The sequence below is a fragment of the Urocampus carinirostris genome, chromosome 1, assembly GCF_059441175.1.
Source record: "Urocampus carinirostris isolate Australia breed hairy pipefish chromosome 1, RoL_Ucar_1.0, whole genome shotgun sequence".
NCBI lineage: Eukaryota > Metazoa > Chordata > Actinopteri > Syngnathiformes > Syngnathidae > Urocampus > Urocampus carinirostris.
This window is the reverse complement of record NC_142349.1, coordinates 26075774-26103461: the sequence shown is the minus strand read 5'-3', so window position 1 is coordinate 26103461 and position 27688 is coordinate 26075774. Positions and strand designations below refer to the sequence as shown.

The 27688-nt window shown below is 41.2% G+C and overlaps 2 protein-coding genes across 4 annotated transcripts in view; one reads left to right on the top strand and one right to left on the bottom strand.

The window, feature by feature from the left end:
* prr14 (proline rich 14) overlaps nucleotides 1-22776 on the top strand; it is a 24319-nt gene extending 1543 nt beyond the window's left edge. The window contains exons 2-10 of one of the 3 annotated variants that reach the window (XM_088332146.1): nucleotides 8108-8285; nucleotides 9499-9637; nucleotides 9710-9775; nucleotides 11978-12018; nucleotides 12103-13821; nucleotides 15712-15850; nucleotides 17410-17510; nucleotides 17581-17649; nucleotides 22064-22776. In XM_088332146.1, the coding sequence (XP_088188272.1) occupies nucleotides 8134-8285; nucleotides 9499-9637; nucleotides 9710-9775; nucleotides 11978-12018; nucleotides 12103-13821; nucleotides 15712-15850; nucleotides 17410-17510; nucleotides 17581-17649; nucleotides 22064-22361 (2724 nt within the window). In that variant the 5' untranslated portion in view covers nucleotides 8108-8133 and the 3' untranslated portion in view covers nucleotides 22362-22776. The remainder of the gene's footprint in view (nucleotides 1-8107; nucleotides 8286-9498; nucleotides 9638-9709; nucleotides 9776-11977; nucleotides 12019-12102; nucleotides 13822-15711; nucleotides 15851-17409; nucleotides 17511-17580; nucleotides 17650-22063) is intronic. The other 2 variants (XM_088332165.1, XM_088332156.1) reach the window with 2 other exon arrangements.
* On the bottom strand, nucleotides 21443-27688 carry LOC148374086 (uncharacterized). Its single transcript, XM_088332176.1, has 3 exons — nucleotides 27523-27688; nucleotides 24693-24937; nucleotides 21443-22969 (listed from the first exon to the last, which is right to left on the bottom strand). Exons 1-3 carry the CDS (start codon nucleotides 27683-27685, stop codon nucleotides 22817-22819), a joined length of 561 nt encoding a protein of 186 aa, XP_088188302.1. The 5' UTR covers nucleotides 27686-27688; the 3' UTR covers nucleotides 21443-22816.

Below are 27688 nucleotides of genomic sequence, written 5' to 3'. Positions count from 1 at the left end.
CCGACTCACCCCATAAAGCACGTACTGTGCATCAGGGACCTCCCCTGCTGGCAAGTCCGGGAACTTTCCTAGTTGATCGGCCATTGTCCACAAGTCCTCGGCAGCGTTGCAATCACAAAAAAGGTGCCTCACCGACTCCTGGGCGCCACAGCCGGGTCGAGGGCATGTCGAAGTCGCTGACATTCCTCGGTGGTGCATTACGGCTCTGACTGGGAGAACCTCATGAGCCACCGTCCATGACAAGTCTCGTAGTCTGTTTGGGAGGGCAGGATGATTCACATTGCTCCAAACCGTTGTTGGTTCGCCAAACTCAAACCCCGCACAGGACTTACTGTTGCTCGCTCTTGCACAATAGGAATAAGGGCCCTGTGGTTTTGTAAAGTGTGACATTCTTGTGTTTCCAAATCAAACTTCTTTAAAAAAATCCCGAATAAAGAGATGTGTTGGTGGCAAGTTAAATGAAACTGGAATCAAACGATTGTTTGGTTCAAGCTTTAGCTTCCGCAAATATGAGCCCATCCAAAACCGGATCATCGCTTGACTTTTCGGGTTGTTGGGTGGGCCCACAGCGTTTTGGAAGTGGAGAGAGACATATTTGCTTCCCTGGAAAAGCTGGAGGTCAGGCACTCCTTTCCCCCCTTTTTCTTTTTCATTGTATCTCTTTTTATCCTTTCCCACTTTGAGCCCCAGACAAAGCGAAAGATGGCTCGGTCCAGTTGTAACAGCACGTTTCTTTTGGGCATAAAAACTAAACTGATTGACAAAAGCAGTGGGAGGATGATCGCTTTGATTAGGACCTTCCCCTCTATTGTCAGTTTTCTTGGTGACCAAAAAACAAGTCTTTGCTTAACTTTCCTTGTCACGTCATCCCAGTTGGTCTCGCCTCCTCCATCCGCATTGAATTTTATCCCTAGGATTTTCTGGTCTGTCTTTAACACTGTCAGTGGGAGTCCTGCCTTTTCTGTCTCTTTCCACGTTCCATAAAACTTCACTTGTGATTTTTCTCTATTTAGCCTTGACCCAGACGCCCTCCCAAACAGGTCAGTCAAGTCAAGGGCTCTTCCAACAGATGCGCGGTCAGTACATAAAATATTAAAATCATCCATGTACAAAACACACTTGGTAATTTGTCCCCCACTTCCTGGGATATTTATCCCTTCGACAAATCTATCTTTTCTTAACATTTGTGCCAAAGGTTCAATGCAAAGAACATAGAGAAGGGGAGACATAGGGCAACCTTGACGTACACCGCAGTTGATCTTGATTGCTTCCGATAAATTCCCGTTAATCATGAATTTGCTGTAGATGTCTCGGTATAGCAGTCCCACCCACTTGATGTATTTTTGGGGAAAACCACATTTTTGCAATACCCTGAAGAGGTATTGGTGCGAGACTCGATCAAAGGCTTTTTCAAAGTCTAGGTTTAGGACCGCTAGTCGCATGTTTCTGTCTCTCGCATAACAAACGGTGTCACGGATCAGCATGAGACTGTCGCTGATCTTCCTTCCCACGATGGCACAGGTTTGGTCCGGATCAACCAAGTCTCCCAAGACTACAGACATTCGTGTTGCTAGAAGCTTGCTGAAAATTTTACAGTCCACGTTTAAAAGCGTTATGGGTCGCCAGTTTTTTAAGTCAATTTTGTCTCCTTTTTTGTGCAATAGAGTAACTATCCCTATTCTGAAACTGTCTGGCATGTTGTCTCGACTGGAAAATTCGTTAAAAACAGTAATCAGATCTGGTGCTAAAATATCCCAAAAAGTCCGGTAAAATTCGAGGTTGAGCCCGTCCTCCCCGGGTGATTTGCCTTTTTTCATAGTCTTTATGCAATCATTCAGTTGGTCTTGGGTAAAGTCCGATGTTAAAAAGGGGTCTTGACGCACTGATCTTGAAATATTATATAATGCATGCCCCATTTCATTCTCATGTGTTTCTTTCTTTTCAAATAATTTTTTGTAGTAGTCTTCGACTAATTTGGTTATTTCACTACTTTCCTTTGTTATTTGCCCGTTTTCGTTTTGAAGTTTAAAAACCCCCTCATTTTTGCTCATAATTTTTTTTAAAAAGTAGCGTGTACATTTTTCCCCTTCTTCTATTTCTCTTTCTCTGCTTCTTATTATGATGCCTTTGCTCTTTATTTCCGCCAAAGCGTTTAGTTCTTGTTTGGTCTCTTTGATTTCATCATTAAAGTCCATCCCCTTTTCTGTTAGGATGAAATAGCGTTGGAGTCTTCTTTGTAGTCCCGACATGCGTTTCATCTCTTTAAGTTTCTTGTTTTTACCTGCATTTTTAAAAAAAGGTCTGTGTTCGTTTCTTTGTCATTTCCCACCATTGTGCTCGTGAATCATAAGATTCTTGAAGGGTCTGCCAGTCTTTGTACAGCTCCCTGTATTGTGCGGCTAGAGCCTCATCCTCCAGCAGGGAGCAGTTTAACTTCCACCCTTCCCAACAGTCATACCTGAAGGAAATGAGAGAGAGCAGGACAGTAGCAAGTGATCCGAAAAAAACAAACCAGGAATTAATCTTGCATCACTCTGTGCTAAACCCCTTGTAAATATGTAGTCTATTCGAGAGGCTCTGGCATTGTCACTACTGAACCAGGTGAAGCCCTCCTCTCCTGGATTTATGGATTTGAAACAGTCCACCAGTTTAAATGTCCGGCACATGTCTTGTAATAAAGTTGATGTTTTATCTACTTTAAACTCCTCATCGGTCCTCTTTCTATCCTTCCTACTTAGGATGCAATTAAAATCTCCTCCCACGATTAGTGGTTGATGGCCTAGCATATGCGACTGGATGTCCTCTAAGAGTTCGTACCTGAGTTGTCTGTCGGCATGGCCATATATGTTAATGAGGTTAAAATCATTCCCTATATAAGAAAGTCTTGCTAAGATTGCGCGTCCGTCTCTCATTACAGTACTCCCCTTTATGATGAGTTGAGGGTTGTTTATTAAAATGGCTACCCCATCGTTACGGTTTTCATTCGAGCCACTCCATAATGACTAATATGGCCAAATCTCTTCCCACTGTTTATACTTTTTTAGAAAGGGGATGCAACATTCTTGTAGTAAAAACACATCCGTTCTGATGGTTTTTAAGAACGATAAAACACTGTGAGCCTTAACCTTTGATCTCAAACTTCTCACATTGATTGTAGAGAATGTAATGTTCATAATTGTTGTTAAAGTATTTAAACTACTTAGACAAAACCGGGGGATCCGGGTCCATTCTTTGGTGATCATCGAGAGTGTCACCTGTGTCAGACACATCACTTAAGAGCAGTACCTCATTTGGAGACTCACCGGGCAAAACTCTGGGACCCTCTGACTCTCTGTCTGTGGTTCCAGGTCTTCCCCTTTTTTCTGGGTTAGGGGGTGAGCCAGAGGACCTATCGAGGGGTCTCTTACTTCCCTGCCCACCAAGGGTAAGATTATTTCCCTCCCCGACTTCCTCCGGCTCAACTTCATACAGTCCCCTTGTGGGCTTTTTCATCGGCAATCGGCTTTCTTCTAAATCTCTTCTCTTTGTTTCCGGTGTTTTCACTACCCCCAATTTTGTCTTACTTTTACCCCTCTTTCCAGTGCCCGTATGGGTTTTTGGAGAGTCGTTCGCCTTTTCGACTTGTTTGTCTTCTCCAAATCCCGGCAGTGGCGTAGCAGACAAATTTGCTAATTCGGACTCTCTTCCAGGCCCTTCCTGATTAATATGTGTTTTTGGAGTGGCAGTTGCCTCTTCTATTTGTTTGTCTTGTCCAAATTCAGGTATTTTATGAGAAATCCAATTAGAATTTCCAGGTCCTTCCTGATTCAAATTTGATTCTCTGGTCTCTCCTCCAGGGGTTTTGGTAGGAACATCTGTATTTTCAATTTGTTTGTCTTGTCCATTTTCTTTGTGCATTTCCTGTTCATCTTCATTGGGTATTTCCATAACTTTATTCATTTCTTGTTCATTTTCATTTGGTATTTCCATAACTTTATTCATTTCATTGTCTTTGTTACATTTATTCATTTCATTATCTATGCTGCCTGACATCATTTCATTGTCTTTGTTAACTGCCTTCCTAGCTTTTAATTTGTTAGCAAACGATTTCGGGCAGTTTCTATAGAGGTGGTTCGTTTCTCCACAGAGGTTGCATTTTCTGCTATTGATACATTCCTCAAAGGAATGTCCAATTGTCCTGCACTTTCCACAAAAAATCCGATCACATACCTCAGCCAGATGCCCATGCTCACCACATTTGCGACAGAGTTTCGGTTGCCCTTGATAGTGGATAAAGCCACGGTTTTCCTCCAGGAATATAGTCGACGGGAGGTGTTTCAGTCCCTGAAAGCGCAGAGGATCTTGCCATTGTTGGACGGGTACCCTCCAGGCACCAGTCCAATAGCCTTTCTCACCCCTCACCTTCATAGCCTGGCCTTTTACCGAGCAGTATCTACTCAACCAATAACAGACGTCATCAGCACTCACCACCTCACTAAACATTCTGACAATGACAATCTTGTTAGCATTATCAGTCAGCTTCTCCACTGTAAATCCAGAAAACTGGGGCCTCACTCCCTCAAAGCGATTCCAAAACTCTTGATAAAGAGCCGCTGTTACAAAACTTACATCAAAGCCCTTGCCAGAAGGCATTTTTATGACAGCATGTATCTCCTCCTTTTTAAACTTCAGAAGCTTTTCAATAAACTTATCAATAAAATCCAGCCTTGACATTCCCTCCGAAATTGCCACAACATCTTTGAGCGAGAATCGTACGCAGTTATGTCTCCGCCCGCCGGTATAATGCCCGGCCATTGCAGGACTCGGCTGCTTTACTTCTAGCTATATCAAAATGGTTAGAATTGTAAAATTAATAATTAACAACACACTTAAAACCGATGCCAATGAGAGTATAAACGCATAGAACGAGCAGTGCTAACCTGATGCGTCCGCCATCAAAGCCTACTCATCTATGTTTTTGTAAAGTAAAAATAAGGAATTTTACTCCGATCTTGTACCAATATCGGATGATTTGCATTACATGAAAGATCAACAGTTATCACAGTCATACTTTTTTGTTTTAACATGGCAAAGCTATTGGAAAAATAGGCTGAGTGACACGCTTTAAGTTATGTTTTAAACGTAACTTTTGAGGAATACACTATACTCTAAGGTGGTGTGGTGTCTCTAAAAAGTTAAATATTTTTTTCAATTATGTGTTAACAATGCCCAACTGAGTTCAAACAGCCCTTTATGCTTTATATTCCCCTGCACTCTTCTTCAATCGTTTTGGCAGAGCTGTTCAGGGTTGAGCACATTAGGTAGGTGGAAAGAGATGGAGGCGTGGAGTGTTGAATCACACTCGTCCCTGCAGGTTTTTTTAAATTTCTATTTTCTATGTAGAAAGAAAATGGTAAAAGTAAAAAAAAAAAAGCCTGCTTCAAGTCTAAACACTAACCCAAAACTCAAGAAGGGTGCAAAAATAAGTTTTATTTGAGCGTGTAGAAAAATACACAAACTTGCACATGCATCATGACCGAGCTGTCTGAGGCTTCAATGATGACGTAAGCTAGGAGATGGCAGCAAAATCTTTAAAGCATTCATGAAAGATATTTGGGAAGTGCAAAGGGCACCCATTTTGTTCGTCATGTCTCTATGCCGTGAAAGAGCTTTTGTTTTCTAAACCTTACACAAACAATATTTTACTGTCAAGCGCATTTCCCAGAAATATCTTAAACCTGACATCAATGTCAAACTTGTGAATACACGTCCTTGTTTTTTTTTCTTCAAGTTCGCTGAGCGTGTCTGAAAAAAAGCACGTACTTGCACACGCATGTTGAATGAGATTACTGAGGCTGCAATGATGACAGAAGCCAGAAGATGGCAACAGAGAGTAACCAAGTACCAAATTCCGTATAGCTTCTTGAAAACATTTGTGAGGGATACTTGAGAAAAATATTTTACAATGTTTGATCCCTTAACCATTGAGGTCATAGGGGCGCCATTTCTTGTGTTGTGTCTTAAGCAAGTACAGCCTGGTGGCGCCCATTCCTCTCTTGGCCAACAAATGTTTCAGACCGGTCTCGACCCGGGGACCTTTAGAGCGAATGTGCTAGCGGCTAGCACATTCGCTCTAAATGGGCACATTCGCTCTAAATGGGCAAACTTTTTGAGTCGCGGGCCGCATTTTTTGAAAGGGCCAGGAGGAGAAAAAAATGTTGATTACATTTTTTTATATAGCGATACAGTCACGATACAAACCTCAGCAATACCTGATATGCTGTTAGACAGAAGAAAGAAAAGCTACTGGACTTGTTCTAGGTTTGAGGAGTGGTAATATATATTTTGTTAAATATGTTTAATTTCGGGCAGCATGGCGGGGCAGTGGTTAGCGTGTGTGCGGCACAGTTCTGACGTCATGTAATCGAACCTTCCTGTGTGGAGTTTGCATGTTCTCCCCGTGGGTTTCCTCCTACATTCCAAAAACATGTATGTCAGGTCAATTGGCTGGTCCAAATTGTCCCTAGGTGTGAATGAGCAAGTGAGTTTTCTGTCTTTATGTCCCCTGCAACTGGCAACCAGTTCAGGGTGTCCCCTGCCCAAAGACAGCTGGGATGGGCTCCAGCACCCCCGCGACCTTACTGAAGATAAGCGATGCAGATAATGGATGGATGGATGTATGTTTTATTATTTTTTTATTATCAATCTATTTTGTGTCAGAATAAGTTACACAGTAATACACTTTGAATTTCAATTACCGTTCAAATGAATGACAAGAAGGTTCATTAAATACGCCAAAAAAACACAATTCCAATGTTTTCAAGTTTAGGGGATGGATCGTTACTGGCTCTATTATTTCATGTCATTACTTTCATCCAGTGCAAGTGAATATAACTGAAAGAACTCTGCCTTTTTGTTTAGCTGGCTAGCTATATGTTGATCAATTAGTTCCACACGACGAGCCACTATCCGACGTGACAAACTGATTTTTTCGAAATCGCCTCGACTTTCCGGACACAGAACACCTGCAGTCTCCACCATGCAGTCTTTCAAAAACTCCCTTTCGGAAAAAGGCTTGCTAGCTGCTCCTAATTTGAAGGCCAGCAAAAAGCTTGCTTTTGTAGTTGACTCCTGAAGCACAGTTTGTCGGTGAAAAAAATGTTGCTGGGACAGTAATTTGGCTGCCATTCTCTCAGCTGTAGCTCCCCATTCTTGCGCCGACAGCTTGCTGGCATAATTGGAATGCTTCGTAGCAAAGTGACGGCTAATATTGTACTCCTTAAAAAACGCGACACTTTCTTGACATATCAAGCATACAGTCTTTGGTCGGACTTCTTTAAAATAATATTTTGTTGTCCATTCTGTTTTAAACACTCGGCACTTACTGTCGACTTTTCTTTTCTTTGATAAACTCATGTTTGTTTTTAGAAGGGAGAAAGCTTTACTGCGGAAACCGAGGAGAGTGCTTCTTCTGGGAAAAACTTAAGCGCGAAGAAAAGGGGGCAAATACTCAAGGGCGCCATCTATTGGGGAAATGTGGGCATTACAAGGGAAAGTAAATGAACAAAGTTTGCTGGTATATTTTTTGATATAACTGGGAGATGTTTGGCGAGCCGGATTAAAAAGATCAACGGGCCGTATATGGCCCGCGGGCCGTAATTTGCCCATGCAGCTAACCAATGCACTACAGAAACATTTGTTATTTTCTTGACTGGTAGCAAGCGCTACTTTTGTAGTTGGTGATCTTATCAGCATAGGGGGTATTCTCCTCAAGCCTATGTTCTACTAATTTTGGTAGCCATATTGCAGCATTCAATTAAATGTCTATCTTGTTCTTTTTTTTCTTTTTTCCTTTTTGTCAAATGTGTTCAACTGTAAAAGTGAATTACAAAATACACTTTTTTGCTTTAAATCACTTTGCTGCCTTTTCGTTACTGAACCATTAATGAAGTTAATGGATACAGCTTACCTTTCTTTTAGCCTTGCGAGTATATTTGAAAGACTTTGAGACCGTAATGCGGAAGGTTGTAGAAGAGTTGTATTGAAACTGTAATATACACTTCTTGCCTGAATTACTATTGCTGTGGTTGGGTCAAGCATTTACATGTTGTATTGTTGTCATTTGCAGAGGAGCAACAGAGATTGAGCCAGGCCATGTTGACTTTTCCACCCGGCTCGCTCTCCCACCTTGTTTTCCCCATGGATGGTGATTCAATGCCCCCCCACTCTTTCTGTAGTGCACCCCCTCACAATGAGCCTCCACAACAATCACCTCCTCTCCTACCCCTTCCTTCCATCGCTCCCAGGTAGAGAAAAAGCTTACGTGGGTACTTTCGACCCATGTTTCAAGCCTTTCAAGATGAGCCATGTTGGGTTATAGTGAACCGTTCTTGAAATGCATAAAGTTGTTTGGATTAGAACATTAAATTAAATGGCAAATTGTTGTTTAACTCATTCAATGCCTGATTTTTTTTCTCAAATTTGAAGAGCAGCTGCCAGTCAATTCTTGCCATTTTGACTAACGTTTAAAGGCCTACAGAAAATTTGGTTCTGAGGCAACATAGGCTTAGGACGTATATAAAGAAAGCTTGCACCTTCATCTTTTGTTAGAAAAAAATAAGTTTGTAGCTTTTACTATTGTTAAATAAACAACAGATGAACTTTGCTAAGTATTTTATAATTCCCGTTTCCCCAAAAACTAAAAAAAAAATGCTTTTTGTGAAAAGGTGCATTTCATGCAGAACTTTCACTTTGGTGCTTTTTTTGCTTTTTTGGCACTCCAACTTCTAAACAATGTTTACCATGAACACAAACGCACTTTGCTATTGCAAGAACATTGAACTATGCATCAACTTTGCAAGAACTTTTACACAACGTCGGTCACCACGCTGATTGCGTTCCTGTGGACGTTCATGTAACACCATCCCCCTCTGACCTAATGATGACGATGGGACTTAGTCATCTTTTTTGGATAGGTATAAGCTCTGTTGAAGAGTTCACTGCCTATAACTATTTGTCCATATCTTGTGACTAGCCACACTGCTTCACTATACCTACTCGCCATATGGGGCTGTATACACAGTCATTTGCCAGATACAAGAAGCAACACCTGGAAGTTGGGTTTCCTTGATGTGTGAACAAAGATCTGTTTAAAGCCTCTCCTGCCATCTACTGATTATCATACTGAAACCATTTCCAGAGGCTTGATAATTACTGATAAGCAGAGCCAAACCCTTTTAAAAAGTTGCTTATTTTTTTCAATAAAATAACTATTTTTACATTTTGGCACTGAGGGACAATGCTTCTGAAAACGTATGTATACATTCAGGCATTGAATGAGTTAAATTCCACTTTAAATCCAGCCTATGTCCTCACCTTATTAATTAATTTGACCACTTTGTTAACTTACACTTTTTATTTTGATTTCACCTGCATTGACTGCATGTACAACATGACTGGATCAATGACAGTACGCCATAGTTTCAACTTATTCTTTTTTTCTCTACACCTTTTGGCTAGACCAAGGGATGGCAGGTCAGGCCACAGGAGGAGCGGTCGAATACAAGCAAGCAAACCGCTGAGTGCTCAGGTGGAGGAGATGGTGCAGACGCCGTCCACGTGCCAACCGTCCTTGTTCAAACGTCACAGCAACAATACGGTGTCGTATCTAACATTACTTGTGAGTTTTGTGATGATGCAATTGATTCATTCCCTTCATGCCTGTTTTTAGGTGCAGGTTTCAAAGTGCAAGCACCCAAGGGTTGAAAGTGTGTATGAAGATTTAAAGCCCAAAGAGGTAGGTTAGAACTCTTGTAACTTTGTGTTAATTTTTTGAATTGTCCTCATCGTCATCGATAACCATAGTGAACACTTTTTGCAACGAGATTAGACATGGCACTGCAGCATAAACGCGTGATAAAAACTTATGAGAAAAATATGATGAAATAATATTTACAAGAATATTTACATGGTCGTTCTTGGAGCCAGGCCCAAGTTGTCATGATAGTACAATGAAAACTAGTATATCACTATAAAAGTTAAATGAAAAGTAGTGCAATGACATCTAGCAGCAAAAAATATTCCCAAATAAGTTGCAAGATGTATATTTTTCAGTTTCACACATTTCTACACCTGTATATCCTTGTTTTTAAGGGCCCTTTAGCGCCTACGGGAGGGCAAAAGGTCTAAGAGGTTGTGGCTGGGGTGGCGATAGTCCTTTATGTAATGTTAATGGCTCTGCTGTGGTATCACAAGCTTGTAATGTCCTCCAGACTGGGCAGAGAGCAGCCAATGATTTTCTGTTGATGATTTAGTTTTTTTCTATCCGCTGTCATACTCGCAGCATAACCTACCATGACACCATATGCCATAATACTCTCCACTGTGGCTTTGTTCATATATTTAAAATTTTACCTCCCCTATTTCTGCCTTGAGTGTATTTTATCGAAATAGAGTAGCTGACTCTTAGAGTAAACCAGGATCTGGTGTTTAAATGGGTAATCCTCCTTCAGTCTGCTGCTTTCCATAAGGAACAGCTTTGTAATGCTTTAATGTGGTTAGCTTGAACCACAACAAGAAAACAAAAAGGGTCATTTCTTTGAACAATATTGAAACCTGACCTGACCTTCTCCCGTGACCCTGCTCGGCCAGAACTCTCATTACCCTACGCACCCATACCTGGACCCAGCTGCTTCTAAAAAAATACGTCATCACGTTAATTCGATTGTTCTCAGCTCAGGGATGCTGCTGGAAATGTGAATTTCCCTTCGGGGATGAATAAAGTATCTATCTATCTATCTATCTATCTAATTCATGCAAGGAAAAGATGTCAGCATAGACGGGAAGTCCCCCCCCCTCCTCCTCAACAGGGCAATAGAGAGCAAACTTGACAGCGCAGGAGTAAAAACTTTTATCTCATTTCTGGTCTCTGGCTTTATACATCGCACTTGCGTATATCATTGTTTCGACTAGCAACTGTGGCTGTCCGCATGTGCAGATGTAGAGCGCTCTGGCCAAACTCTCAAGAATGGAGGAATACACTGTGCTTACACTACCTATAAAATATGGACTTTAGCATCAAGCGTGCTTAGGCATGGCACAATGGCCCTTGTGGGAAGTGAGCCCTAAATGTGTATTAAAGCAACAGAATAATTTCACTGGTCAGTTTGGGAATATATATATCTCCAATTTTGCTTTTTTTGAACTGTTTAAGTATACCCCAAAGCACTTTTTTGTTGAAAATTGATGAATTCATTCCAGTTACTGTTTTTTTGTTGTGTATCCATAAAATGGTCAAAGCGAGAAAAGGCCTGTTTCAAATGCTATCCAAGCGCCAATCCATACCCCTAAAAGATGGAAAAAAGAAGAGTTTATCTGTTCTTGAGGAATGAGCTGACTGAGTCTGTGATCATGCCTTCAAGCCAGGTAGAGATAAGATTGGGTCTAAAAAAAAATACAGCCTGCAGATATTGAAGCCTGAACAAGCCCGACAAATTAACTTTATATAAAGGACCGAGCCCGGAACAAAATTTACACATTCTATCTGTGAAGTCTTTCTAATTTTTTTTTTTGTGAGGAGGAGGTCTTCTCTCTCGCTGACAAGCGTGCAGATGCGATCTTCTTGGTGCAAAAATATGTCGCGTGTGCTGATAATCCACGGAGAAAAATAAACTAAGAACAGTGATGGTTGCTTGCCAAGCGCGCGGACTAAGGGAGACGAAATCCATCGCGCGATGCCACGTGGATACATCAAAAAAGTCAGCGAGAGAGAAGCCCAGCCTTTACCTTAAGAAATGTTTGACATTTTAGGCCTGACCTGAATTTTAATTTGGGCATGGCCCTAACATCTTGCCTCTTAAGACAGGAGATGGCGGCAGAGAGTAGCACAATTTCAAGTTGCAGAGTCCACTTTTGAAACTATGAATGCAATTTAAAAAATTGTTTATACATTTGATTATTGGGTGCTTGTTATTGGACTGATTCCATATTCTCATTGTAGGATGGCACGGATTTTAACACTCTATCCCAGTTTGAAAATACGTAAGTGCAATCAGTTGACTGCCAGCTTGTCCGATTTTCTTTTTCCACAGGTCTAATATTGATCTTTTATGTGTCTTATTACAGGGAAAAGAAGTTTTCCAACAAAGATGAACACCTGTTGGAGAGGTTTGACCCTGTACGGACGTCTAAAGTGCCAAACCACGCCACAGATGAGAGCGCCTCCACTTCTGCTGGGTGGCTGATGGGGCCCTTTTTCCAGTCGTTTAAGTCCAAAATGGCCAGTTTCACGGAAATAGTCATGAGTCCTGCCAAGCTCTTCAAGGAAAATAACCTTTTGACTTCTGAAGTTAAATTGGAAAAGATGGAAGACTATTTGGAAACCAACAAGGAAACACTGGAGGATGGCCAACAGGAGAAAAAGGAAAGCTTGTTAACTTTGTTGAGCAGACCAGGAAGTGACACTTGCCTTTCTCGAAGATTATTTAGCACGTCACCTGATGAAACACAAGTGCCTTTGCCATACAGCCATGAAGTCTCTCCCTTGCAGGAATCTACAGTAAAGACCAGCGATTTTATTGATGAGAATGGGTCACAGTGCTCACAAAGGCCCCCGTTAAAGCCCATCGCAGAAAAGACTGCAGCCTCGTTTTCCTGCAAAGTCAATATCAAGAAGATTCCCTGCAACTCCCTTAATGTCAGCTCTATTGAAACAAAACCCATGGAGAGAGTTTGCCATGAGAGTAACACGAGTTTTGTGCAACCCGAAAGAACTGTAACTATCCCATCCGTAATGGAAAGGAAAACCCTGAAGTCAGAAACTAAAAGCAATGCCGCACAACCGCAACTACTCAATCAGAAAGTGCCGTCCACAATCTTGAATCATCAAGAATCGCTCAGACCTGTTATTAGTTGCAGCAATGCTAGGCGTAAAGTAGAAAGGAAGCAACTTGAGACCAGCAGCAGGACAACGAGTGGAGGCCTTACCGTGGGGTCTGCCGAAACAGTCATTATGGCTGTGCGCAAGCGAAAGTCGCTGCTTCCGACTCAGGCCCAATCTTCCGTCCATATGCCTGCATCCGCAGGGGCGGAGGTGCCAAGGGAGGGCGCCACTAAAGCTGGGCGTGGCAGGCCCATTAAGAGATCCAAAAAGGATTTTCGAGCCGGTCCTCAAGCACAAACCAAAACGACAAAAGGTAAACCAGGACAAACTCTTATATCCAGGGAACGACTTTGCTCTGAAAGGACTCCGTTAGAAGGGAAGCAGGCAGAATGTAGCCAACTAAACTTAAACGTCCATCAAGAGGCCTTATGTTTACGCAACAGAGGCGTTAACAGAAAGCCGCGACGAGGAGAACGGACCCACATACACGGCGGGAACACTTCAGCGACTACGGAGGATCTCCCATCAACCTGCCAAAGCTTCTCTGCGGGTTCCTTTTTGCGTAGTTACTCATGCCCGGACATCCACTTACTCTCCACCTCGCTCCCTCATCAGTCTCCTCTCGTCCCCGTTCGGATCGTGGAGAATTTGCGCCGCGCCCGCCGCCACACGCTGGGCAGCGTGGAGGTAGAGCGAGAGATCGCACCACTGTGCCTGCGCAAGGAGGTCTACCCTTCCAGGCGCTCCTTCCCCTGCGACAATCCTAACTTAAAAGACTCCTTATCGTCCAGCGCTTCGCTGGCGACGCTGGTCTCCTGCTTCCTCTCCAGCCCTCTGGCCTTTCTGTCAGGAAAAGGAGATAACCGAGCTGTGGGAGATGAGATTGCCACAACCAGCCATGCAGCCTTCTCTTCGGATTTTTCGCCAAAGACAAATTCCTTAAATGACTTGCCAGATGACAGGTAAAATCTTTTTTTAAGAGTACCGTATTTATTTGTGTATAATGCACCCTTGTGTATACCACACACCCCTAATTGTTGATGAAAAAATGGTATTAAATGTTTTTTCACTTTTTCTCAGTTAAGAGAACAATTATTATGGGAGTTGAGCCCGAAGCAGTGAGGACGCTGATTTTTAACCGCTGCGGCTATAGATGACACAGGAGAAGGCATTCGACTTTATCTGATCATCACACTATTTTTACTCATGGTTCAACGTTGCTGAATATATGGTTAAAGTAATTTATTGACACTGGATCAGACTTTGAAAGACATTCAATACATTGCAAATTTTATTGTGGTATTGTGTTCATAGTTACCATAGTCAATAAGTGTTTTTATCATGGCTCCACATATTCAACAGCATGGTACCGTAAGTAAAAATAGTGTGGTGATTAAATTAAAGCTAAAGCCTTATCCTATGTCATCTGTAACCGTAGTGGTCTGGTGGTTAGGAATCAAGTCCATGTTTATTTGTATAGCCCTTACTCACAAGGAGGCACTCGCCTCCACAATTTGGGTTTGAATCCTGTCATATCAAATATAATCGGCGTTAGTATTTTGGCTGATCAATCATTGCTTTACTACAGTACTAACGTAAAACTTCGTGCATAACACGTACCAAACCTTCGGGTAGAAATTGTTATACAGAAGTAGATATGGCATAGAAGTTTGGAACAATTTCGATTTTCAATTCATAATTAACTAAAATGACCGTGTTATTTCCCTTTCACACTGTGAGGTGCACTATTGCCATTCTCTCAGAACATTAGATACTCCCGCGCTGTAGCCGCCAGCTAACTAGCATGCCTAAGTGGTGACCACATTATTTTCAACGTTCTCGTACATTGAAAATAAATCATAACATGCTCATTTTACAACTAGTTTTCATAGGGGTAACTTTTTTTGTCAATGTCAGCTCGTACTGGTATTACGGAAAATGAATTAAAATCTATATAAATGGGGAAATGCTTTTATTGTTTTTTTCCAAGAACAATTTATGAGCAATTATGAAAATTACAAAAGCTGCTTTGAAATGTTAACACTTTTTATGAAACTTGATGAATTTTCTGGACAATGTTTTATTTTTATTTTGCAAATCAAGGTAAAGTATCGTCCGGTATGTGTGATTATAGTTCAAATAAATGGACTTAATAAAACTTGTTCCTAATTTATCCTGGCAAAATTTATATCATGATAATAATCCTTACTGTTTTACCTTTGAGGCTTAGGTGTACCCATTGTGATCAGCTACGTTGTCAATCTAGTTAGAAGATGCAAAGTTCACGAACAGTCAAATAAGATAAAAGGTTAGTGAAAAGCTATGTTGGGCCAATTGTTACACAAAACATCGATTTGTTTTCAAAACGTTAATTAAATATGTTACAAAAATAACAAACTCACTGAATAAATTATTAAAGTTTAAGCCAAATTTGACAAAGACATTTTGCTGTTATTTTAATACATCCAAGTTCTATCACAAACCTTGAAGAAAAGAGCTTGATTCGTGCATTTTTCTCACTACTTTGACTTTTTAATAAAAACATACAAATGGACACATTCCAAGAATGCCATTGAATGAAGCTAATTAAAAAAAAAACAAGATGAATCACATTTTATTTGAGATGTCTGTCTCTGTGTGCTCGTGCTCACTGCCCTAAGATAGCTGGGATGGGCCCCAGCACCCTGCGACCCTAGGTGAGGATAAGCGGTGCAGATAATGAATGGATGTATGTATGCTATTTTCAGTTTGTATTATATTTGGTAAACAATGTACAAAAACGTAAACATGTTTAAATTTGACAAAATATTTTCTTTGAATCAAGAAGAAATAAAATGCTACATTCTCATTAGTGCAAGTACGCTTCCAAGCCGGAGCGTAAAGATAATATCCAGTGAGGATGACCAGGACGCTGCGTCCTCCTGTCTCGAGTTTGGCGAAATGAAAGGTCCTCTGCCAGAAGAAAAGTCTCTGTCTGACACAGAGCTCAAGGTAGGCATCCTCGCCGCGCATCTTTGGTCAGGACGTGTTTCGATAATGTAGCTGCAAGATTGGGCCTAAAAAAAATCCAGCTGACCTAGGCTTGCAGGTATTTGTCTGGCCCTGAGCCTAACAAATTTAACCCTTAAATGCTCCAATCCAAAAAGTGCTCTCGTTGTCAGCTTACGATAAGATTACCCACAAAAATGCACTCCTTACTTCCAGGCCAGTGAATCCAACCGTGTAAAATATGAACTCCAAAACATGATAATGCAAACAAATCTGCCTAGAAGCATTCTTCCATCAATTGTCGTTTGTCATTTTTGTAATCAGTTTGTTTCACTCCGTAATTCCCCTTAGAAAATTAACCGACTCATCAAATGATTTCCAATATGGCCTTCAGCCTCAGACCTTTTGATTGACACCACTCTCTGCCAATTGCAAGCTTTTTTTCACGGTCCTTAACCTACCTTAGCCTATGAATGCTTGTATTAAAATAACGGACATAAAAACTTTGGCTTCAAAAAATCTGTAGCTAATGGTGACTGATTCAAATGTTGATTGACTCATTGGTTAGCCAAGGAAATAAACAACATAATTTACAGGGCATATTCAAATCAGAGCCGAAAATAAACGTGCCTAAATGTTACATGGGATCCATTTTTAATCGTGATTATCACGCGCAAGTGTGCAGTGATTCTCTTTTGGAAAAAGAAGTCAAACATGAACAACCCGTTTGACAATGTCCAAAAATTGTTAGGGCTATAAAGTGTTTGTCTCCAAATGGCCACATACTTTTGGAAATATGTGTCGTATACAAAGTTGAGTTCCTTTAGATTGTAATCAATTTTGACCTGGAAACGGGTAAGGCTTCATGATATTGCCCCAGCTATTTTCCAGCTAAGATGCCCATTCTACACTCTTGCAGGCAAAAAAAAAAAAAATCTAGGCGAGAATAAAAACCTTTATTTGTCTGCTCCAACTTCGATTACTAAATGACAGTGGCATTTGCAGTGTTACTTTTCAAAAGACAAAAACCGTCCATATCCTCAAACGGTTCAAGAACGGTGCTCAATTCACTTTGGATACATCTTGGATCGGGATTTTCGGATAATTTGAAAGGAACATTAAGAGGTCAACTTGATTTGCATGTCCTACCCAAAGCAAAATTTCAGGTCTTATTTGTGAGGACACAGGGGCGCAGAAAACTGATTTATTAAAGCTTGTCTTTTGTAACAAAAACGAAGTTAAACATTTAAATCTTTTATTTTTGTGTCTGCAAACGTTACATTAACTGACAATTTTCTTTCATTGACGGGAACATTTTAAGGCCGTCCGTCATTTTGACGGGTTTAAAGTTGGGCCGTAAACCTCGGCAGCAATATAGCCTTAAAAATCTAGCTTAGCACTCCAAGAGTGCAGGAGGCAGATAAACATAGTAGAACAAAAAAGGGTGGCTAATGACTGACATTTTGGGCCTGGCCCAGGCCAAAATTCAGGTGTTACACGGGCTTGTGCTTAAGATCTTACCTCTACAATATGGCTAACGAACTGAAACACACCCGTCACAGAAACATGGAATTGGCGGCAAGGTGTCATCCATTCGCATTCGGAGGGCGCTGCCCAAACCCCAGACAAACCTAACGCCCATGGGCCTCCCTAAAGCTGTCAGGTACGGACATCTTGAGTAATGCTGATTGATTGCATTGGGCTCCCCTCTTTATGTTTTTTTTTTTCCACAGATTGAAGAAGAAACAGTTTAGCTTGGAGGAAATCTACACCAACAAAAACTTCAGCACACTCCCTGAAAGGTGAGTGAGCTAACATGTCTTCTGAATCTTCTGAATTACAGTGGTACCATGTCATACAAGCTTAATTGGTTCCAGGATCATGCTTATAGGTTTAATTGCTTGTGTAAGGGGCAAATTTTTCTGACATGAGATAATTTAAAACGATATTGTCCGGTCCCGTCCTTCCTAAAGCCTCTAAGTGAACCCTGAATAGCTATAAAGCACATTCAAATGGTTATTAAACATAAAAAAATACAATAATAAGATGATGATGATGACAAAATGGGAGTTTATTATGAGCACTTACCATGGTTCACTTGCCTTAACAAGTCTGTGCGTGTTATTCATAGGAAGGGAGGGGTTCAAGGTGGAGTTACGGAGATGCCATACCTGTCAATGTATTCATTTTCTTGGTATTTTATGCGTTGTTGTTTTTATTTATTTTTTTTTTTTTCCCAAATTGTGTACGCTGTATAGCAACTTTTATGCAGAGGGAAAATGTCTGCTATTTTGGCCATTTCACTGTAATGCAGATTATCTGTGACTGGTAGCAGACAACAAAGCAAAGTCTGTCTTGCTTGTTATCGCTTAGTACGAAAGATTTGCAATCATTAATAAGAGGATCAATTGGCTGAGGATGACAAAAGTCTTGATGATACGTAAGCACTTATCACTTAAAACTAAAGTTACTATAACTTACAAACAAAAATAATTGACTATCTTCCTGTCGTAGTTTGCTTGGGCAAACTGGATAAGATGCTGACGGCAGTGAGCAGTCTTTAGCGGTCTATAGTGGTAGCCTCTGGGACTACTCGTGAATTGGATTTTCATTCATTAGCGAGCAAGTTTTTTGTCGCTGATGGAATTTGTACTGTAATCCCCATCTTTTAGCGGGTGTTGTGTTCCAAAAAGTTTCTGTGATAGTCAGAACCCGTGATGTCGAAAATTTTATAAATTTATTGAACATTTTCTTATACATTGAAACAAAATAATTAACCCAATTGATTGGCAAAACTATTTATTTAACAAATAAAAGTAGTGTACTTTATAACCGTTTTTTTCTTACAAATACTGTACTGTAAAATTATTATTTTAAAAATAACCTTTTGATTTCAGGATTCTATGTTTTTATTTCAAACCATACCTTGTTGCCATCGTGTGAACATTACGGAAAATACAAAAATGATATGTTTAGAGCCACAAAACAATTGAGGCTCATAAAGGACTTTTAAGGAGGGAAGCATACTATCTAAAGCAGGGGTCAGCAACCTTTTCGGTGTGGAGTGCCACTTTCAAATGTCCTTGAAAATCAGTGTGCCACACCAAGATCAATGACTCGCACATTTTTTTTTTTTATATCCAGTAGTCCGGATATACAACATGGATATACATTGAAATCGTATAAATGACCATTTTATCTTCCACTATTCTTGTTCATCAATAAACTAAAAAAATAATGTGAGCAACATGTGAAGAGGGCTTTAGACATCCATGACTTCAACTTTTTACCACAAGAATCAACCATTCTTCATCAACAATGAACTACAATCAAAAATATAAATTGTTTTCTGTGCTTTGCTATGTATGGAGTGAGCAATGTGATAACTTGCTTCAGTGGTGGTGCTTTTAGCAGTGACAAAGGTTTTTAGGGTCCGTTTGTTTGCCGTACCTGGACACAGCACGTTTTGATGTCTACCCCTTGAATTCATGTTTCGTCTCGTCATGACGTTTAACACTTGATGTGCGAGGTACAACGCTCTCGAGGCATAATGCACAAATGGCACAGTCATTTTTTGCACAAGTCGTCAGTCAAAGAACGAGATTTTTTTCGCTGAAGGAGCTGTCATTATTCATTCATTTATCGTGCGCCAGCTTTTCTATGGCTGGGTCAAAACACGGATTTGTCCTTTTCTGTGAGTCGCTGTGCAGACACACACTCGCAGACAGAGCAGAAGAGGTGGGGTGCTACCGTAAAGCCTCTTAACACAGCGCACAACTGAAAATGTCTTCCGGGTAAAAATGCACATTTTTAAAAAAATCATTATTTTTACATGCCACTGAGTGCCACTGTTGGCACGCATGTCATAGGTTGCCGACCCCTGATCTATAGTCGTTGGCAAACGTTATGAATGAGTCCAATTTGTGTTCATACAGAGACCATATATTTTCCCAGGCACAACTATTATAATCCCCGAGATCTTATTAAATATCTATCTTCTTCCGCTGAATTTTGACGGGCCTCTCCTCCCAAAGACTTTGGAGTAGCCCAACGATTCGTATACCAAAAATTCCGGCCAGATCAGGACTTCCCTGCGACGATACGGATAAGCGATACGAGACCAAAAAAAGTCCCCATCCGGAATAATGGGTTTTGAGAATCTCCCATCCGGAATACATGGGCCCATTCATTTCTATGGGTAGTCATGGAAACGAGTGCTTTTTCAGAGGTTAGTAAGGACTAAGCAGGGACTGTCCAGGGTGGCTTGAGGGGGCCCGACCCACCTTACCTTTAACCATGGGTAAATGGTGAATTCCAAAGAGTGGATGCTAGCGAGAGGATGCTAACAGCTATGTGCGCCGCTAGCAAGGTGTTGGGCTGGCTATGCCAGCCCAAGTATTAGGGATGAGAGGTTGAAGCTATGCTTACTCATGCTAGCTCTAGAAACTATTGGTGACGAGTTGGGCTGGCGCAGCTAGCCCGAGTACTAGCGCAAGCTAGTTGTGAACACTGTCCGCAATGGGTTGCGCTGGCACAGCCAGCCCAAGTATTAGCGCAAGCTAGCTGTAAACACTGTCCGCAATGGGTTGGGCTGGCACAGCCAGCCCAAGTATTACCGCAAGCTAGCTGTAAACACTGTCCGCAATGCTAACTTCTTCATGCCCCAAAATTTTGGGAATGGCTATATTGTAACAACTTCATATTTACAAATTATGCTAATGGGTCATGTCAATGAGTTATGCTAATGGGTACATACTAAAAAGTGATGCTAACGGCTAAATGCTAACTTTTTAAAAAGATTTTGGTAATGTAAATATTTTAACGACTTCATATTTACAATTTATGATAATGAGCACATGTTGATGAGTTATCCTAACGGATACATGCTGAAAAGTGATGCTATCAGCTAAATGCTAACTCCATGTTAAAAATTTTTGGTAATGGCTATATTTTAACGACTTGATATTTACAAATTATGCTAATGGTTTCATGTTGATGAGTTATGCTAACGGCTAAATGCCACCTTTTTATGCTAAATAATTTTGGTAATGGCAATATTGTTACGACTTCATATTTACAAATTATGCTAATGGACTCATGTTGATGAGTTATGCTAATGGTAACATGCTAAAAAGTGAACCAAGTTAAATTACAAATACATCTCTCTGAGTTAAAAACATTATGCTAACTTATAATGCTAACAACTCAACGCTACCGGTTCTCTACCAACATCTGCCAGATCAATCACAACTCTTACAATTGCCGCGGGAATTGTCTAGTTTCTATATACTGTGGCTCTTTGCCTCGTTTCATGTTTAGTTTTTTTTTTTCCCCTCTTAAAACACACTTTAATCCATCACAGTTAATAACGAATAAAAAATAATATTTTGAAATTAATTTGGCAGATTTGTTGTTTTTATGCTGCTCCGGACACATAACTGACTGCCAATCATCTGCGTAGGTTACATCTAATGATGGGAAATTAAGTAAACATTTCATGAGCGTGCAGACTGTTACCCTCATGGTCAAAATGGCAAAATGCAATGCGAAACGGAAATATGAACATGGTGTATTTCAGGAAGAATGGGAAATAGCTTATGTCACTCGGTTTATTATGCAGTACCAAGATATCCCATTTCAAGACTTTAGCGTCATTTTAGCACAGCCCATGCTAATATTGACACGGAATTTCCCAAAGGTACTGAACTACGTAAGCAAAAACTGAGCACTTTGAAAAGCCAGGTAAAAAGACCGTCTCAAATGTTCAATGCGTGGTGTGGCTCTTTGACTCTCGCAGTTAAAAATTTCGGCTCTGGGTGTCAAACTTGTTCGCTACCCCTGGTCTATAGAGTTTCGTAGACATAATGGCCTTAAAGAAACTTAAAATGAAAAAAGATTTGCACATATGTAATGTGGGTTAGCCAAGCTGTTTTACCACATAACCTACTCGGACTGCAATGTCATTGATACATAGGCGGACACAGGCAGAAAAGCTGCGGGTTGACTTTTTAGCCAATCAGAATGCAAAACGCAATGCACGGTAAAAATCTGTGAAGTAACAAAAGCATGAAAAACTGCTATACAGTAAGGGATTACTGTATACCAAAAATTTCGTTTAGAGGTACGACTGTACTAATCGCTGTTGATTTTCAGGTTAGTTGGTTGAAAAGCTCAATTTGTGTGAACTAACTGCCGACGATGTCTTTTTGGCTCCAGCCGGTTGGAGACTGTCTTCGAAGTGCCTCTCAACCGCCGCAACGGCTCCCAGTCTTGCTTCGGCCGGCCCCGTCTTAAACGCTTCCTAAAGTTCCCGGAGGCGGGCGAGGCCCGGAAGCCCAAAAAGATTCTGGCTGGTGCTGGCAACGCGTTGTCCCGCAGGAGGCTAGGGGGAGTCGCCAAGGACGATGGTAACCCGGCCCCCCTGCCCCCACTCGACGCCGACTCACTTCTGTGCGCTAAACTGAAGCAGCTAGACTTGTGGCTCGTCAGCGACCAGGCGGACGCCGTCTGTTGATTTTCGCCTTAGCACTCGTGTTACGATCTTACCACAAGACCACGACAATTATGGCAGCTCTTATTTATTACTCTTCGACTTATTCACGTGTCGCTGTTGTCATTTTGTTGGTGCGTAGTTGGGTTTCTTGCTCAAGAAAATAAGGCGGCCTTGAACACGTTCTGGGTGTTCAAATTTTGTTCAACTGTCCATTTTTTTAATAAAGTTATCACAACATCTGTACTAAAAGCACAACAAAGTGTCAAAGGAAGATAGAACGCAATAATGGTGCTTATTTTGTTACACTGGTGGCTAATTTATTAACTTTTATAGAAACCTTGTTTTTAAATACTACCATATTGTTTATTGGTTGTGCGTAATTGTTCGTTTGTTGTGTTTGTAACGGGAAATAAATAAATGTCTGCTTATAAACGTGTTTTGTGGGAGTCAGGATTGTCTTTGTGGCTGCTGCCTCCTCAGTCTCGCAGCGTGATCACATATGAGATGAATGCTATAAGGAGCGGCGTCAGGACCAGGATGGCGATCCAAGCAACGATGGAGAGGATGCCAAACCTTTTGGCTCGTTGCGAAAACCTGACGGATGCCTTCTGGTTCTGCTCCTTCTCAGCCTGTTGGGGGGAGGTGACGTGTCAATTTAAAACTGTATGAAGAAATTGGAACTGAGTAAAACAAGCAAAATAACTCAACATTGCAGGGTCAATAGAAGATTGGATTCGGCTGCATGAAGTGATTAGTGTTGGGGGCTGCAGTACCCAGTTGTGGTATAAAGTATAACTGAGTAAATTTTCAGGTCAATTGATTCAGACGTTCCCTGGCCTATAATTTGCATACACGCGCATCGGGAAGTTTTGATTTAACAAAGGTGCTGCGTGCGATACATTTGTGAACCTTTAAGAAGGCCCAGATAAGTCAGTACGCCAACAATAGTGGTTCAACAGTTTAGTACAGTATTTGCAAGAGAACAGAAGGAAGCAGCTCCCTTTGCATGTATGTCACAAGCATAATGGCCTGGGCTTGGAGTTGCCAGGCATTCTACTTGAGTGAGGTTGTTGGGGCCTTGGTTTGTTGAAAAAGCGCCAGGAAACCACCAAGGAATGTCAAAAAGCCGTATGGCTGCTCCAGAGCAGCTTGTACATGAAAGCAGATGTTTATTGATTTTGGTGGTATTTATTGGGGGTCCCTTGACAAGAAAACTTACTCCCAGAAGCCTAAAGTACAACTGAGTAAAAATCAGTTGAGCTGTTTTGGAGCCTATACGTCACACATATACGCAAACAGGATTTATAAGCTTAGAGTTTGGATAAGATTGAGATAATATCAGACTTTAGGGCCTCATTTTCCCAAGTGAAGGCATTTGAAAAATGACATTTTGCATTGTGAGCCTACATTAAAAAACAACTATTTTCTGCCGTTATTGTTCTTTCGGTAAAACTACAGTAACAGGACATTATATAACAGGATCTAATGTAAATTTTTAGGTCCATATCTTTTCACACAACCATTGTCATTTGCCATTTTGTTTAAAACGTTTTAAAAAGGACAACATCAGAATACTATTATCTTGAATTATTCACAAACAATAAATTTGAAATCTGACGTTTCTTTTTTTTAATTGCAGGAAGAATAAATAAGCTATGTCAATATAATCACACGGTATCACGGATCCCTCAACCGCCATGGTTGTTGGTTCACCACTTCCGATGGGGTGTCTTGGGCACCTCTCCAGGCCTGCTTTTAGTTAACTGCTCCTCTAAATAAAACTGATAGTACTGGTTTCCATGTTCACAAGTACTGAGAGAATCCTCCTGATTTGACAGATACAGCACCTTTATCACCTGGACGCCGTTTTTCGGCTTCAAATGATGTTCAAACTTTCACGTCTTCAGATAATTGGTTTTTTTTTTCAACTATAGTTCTTGGGCTATGACAACAAACTGTTTTAACAGACAATTGTTACAGATCATCTTCTTTTCAATCGGCAACAAAACGGTATAGAAATCGAAAACCAACCTTTGCAGCAACATTTATATTTGTTGAAGATTCAATTTTGGGCATTTCTATTATACCTTGAAGGTTTTTAAACATAAAAAAAAAATCCCGTGTTTTATATTAGTGGCTTACTGTTTTAAAACACTTTCCTCTGTTTTGAGTAATTTCTCCTTCATGATGATACTTGAGACCAAGAGACTATTTTGGACTAATTCTGGTGGTGGATCTTCACCCCCACCTACCTGGGTGATTTTGTCACTCGCAATTTAGATTCTATACCCTATGAATCCAAATTTAAAGCAATTTCTCCGGATAATCTCATCTGATGTTGCGTACGTGTACCTTGACCGAGTTGATGAGCGCTTTGATTCCGATGCAGGAGAGTCCGCAGATGATGCTGCAGACCGCTAACTTCCTGTAATATTTGTCGTCGGAGCAGGGGGACGGACAAAAACCTTTCTTGAAATAATTCTTCGCTGACGTTGTCTCGCTCCATGTGAGGCCTCGTGTCTCCACTGAGCCTGGCACCGTGTTGAGAGGCAAACTCTCCTCCATTTTGATGCTCGTGTGAGGTGAGTGGGACATGTCTGCCACGAGAGCGTCAAAGACAAATTTACAACTGTGACCTGTTGCTCTCAACTAGACGTAAGATCAGGCCTAAAAAGCCCGACCCGGCCTGAGCCCGACCGGTTACCTTGATTTTCAGATATTTTTGTGACGACTCAGGAGTATGAGGGTAGATTTTGGCCGAATCATAGTTTGCGACAATTTTCTTAACTTGCTATTTCTTAAATTACGTGTTTTATTTATCAAGATAATCCATGCCAAGAAAATCCCACTTCTGGGTCCATTATTGCATTTGGAGTTTTTGATACATAGAGTATTAACAAGTTGAATGTCTAAAGGTGGTGTAAGTGACTTCAAAATATTCTGTATGCTGACGCCACATTGTGGCTAAAATCATCATTGCAGCTCCTTTTATTGTGCGTGGAAGTATGTGCAATTCTTACATTTACTCGAATAAACTTACTTTTCCTTATTTTTGTGCTGGAGCCCATCCCAGCCATCTCCAGGCAGTGGGCAGGGAACCCCCCGAACTGATTGTCAGACAGTTGCAGGGCGCACAGAGACAGACAACCATTCACTCGCTCATTCACACCTAGGGGCAATTTGGACTGGCCAATTAACCTGACATGCATGTCTTTGGAATGTGGGAAGTAACCCACGCATGCACGGGCAGAACATGCGAACTCCACACAAAAGGTTCCATCTCATGACCTCAGAACTGTGGCGCGCACACGCGCTAACCACTGTGCTGCCGTGCTGCCTTGTATTTGAAACGGTCCTTTTCTTATTTTCGCCATTTTCGTCCTGGAATAAAAGAAACCCACGGCCGATCTGTCCCCCCCCTTATCCCTCGCCCTAGTCCTTTTAGCATAATGCTGTCAGTTTTATAGCTCCGGGAACCAGCTCCTCTTATTTCAACTTTGCTAACATCATTACACACGGGGTTTCTTATCAACCATTAGCCTTCGAACGCAATTAACAAACGTAATGTACTATTAGAACACCAAAGTGGCGGTTACTGGAAATGGGCCTTTATACACCTAGTTAGATATTGCATTAAAAAATAGAAATTTGCTGCTAAAATAGTCAATTACCACATTAACAATGTATGGGGCTTATTTCGCATAAGTTTCTTATCGTCATTGGAAAAATATCAGTGCTTTTCCTGAAAAAAAGGACAGTTCTTAGCGACCCAAAATCTTTTTAGCGGTAGTGTACATGCAGATGTCTGCATGTTTATTTGGGGTCCTTTTTCACAAAAACTTGGTACAACTGATCCTAATTGTGTACCATAGATGCTAGTCTAGAAAAATTCTCCACTTGGGATCAAGAGGTCACAGGTTTGATTCCCGGCTCTTCTGAGTTATATGTCAAAGTGTCCTTGGGCAAGACACTGAACTCCTGATGCCCCCGATAGCAGGTAGTTGCCTGACACTGCTATCGGTTAGTGTGTAAAAAGGGAAAATGTGAAGCATATTGAAAAGCGCTTTGGGGGGTCTTAATTGACTTGAAAAGCGCTATATAAATCTCATCTCATCTCATTAGCCGTACCGCTTATCCTCATTAGGGTCGCGGGGGGCTGGAGCCCATCCCAGCCATCTTCGGGCAGTGGGCAGGGGACACCCTGAACTGGTTGCCAGCCAATCGCAGTATCGCTATATAAATGTATTAAAACAAAACAAAAAAAAAAAGCTAGCGCTGACATGACCTTTTCCCTCATGTATTGCCATGGTATCAAATTTTTTCTATTTTTCTAACCAAATGCAGCCTGCTTATCAACAAGTTTGCCCAGCCCAGGTCTAGAAAGACATCTTTCCTTGCACAAGTGCATTCTGCCGCAATGTTGTGACCCTTGCCGTCTGGCTCAGTGTTTGAGACGACCTGCTGACAAAAGCCCTCGACTGTCTGATTCTGGTCTGCTGTCATCTACACTCCTTGCCTGAATGAAGCGCATCTACAGCTTTTCACTCACCACCTACGGCCACTTTGGCATGATCTGAGAATACCACCCACAAGTTTATGCACGCCTGCGGAGGGCAACTTCCGTTTTTATGACTACGACTCCAAAAGCGATGTGGCGCAATAAGCCTCACATGTTCTCTGTCTTAAAAAAAGAAACAAAAATCTTGCTAAACCAGTTGGATTCCTTTATATTCATGTTGCCTTCAGGGCCAATGTTAAAGTGTAGCTCTGGGCTCTTACTTTATTCCAAATGTGTATGCTTACTCACCTACTCATCTATATAAGGTTTGCTGCTGTCTTTTGAGAATTGTAGCCATCTCCGTACAACAGAGTTCAAAATTCTCAGTTTCCTGTTTGTCTGTGTACATAATGCCACCTGCATTCATTGAAGTCTGCCTGCCTCCCTCCCTACCTACCTAGTCAATGTGTCCACTTGCTCATCGGTCTGGCGTCTTAACCATTTCGAGAGCAAATTGAAAAACTAAAGTCCGGACACTGGAGTTGTGTGAGTGTCCATACTGCAGATTGCATTGTAGTTGAGTTCCTCGTAATAACACACTGGTCTGTTAATCATTTGTACATTCCTTTTGTATCCTAAATGAAAAAACAGACAATAAAATTGCCAGTGATGGCTCGTTCTTACTTGAAAAGCGTTGAGGTTTTGCCCTCCTCCTTTGGTTGTGATGAGCTGGTGTCAGTGCGATTCCAGTCAAAGGCCTCTGTTGTTTCTCACGTTGACAACAAGTGGGGAAGTCGAACTTCTCGACGTGAGCAGACTCAAAACAGAGTGAAACTGACACACCCATTTA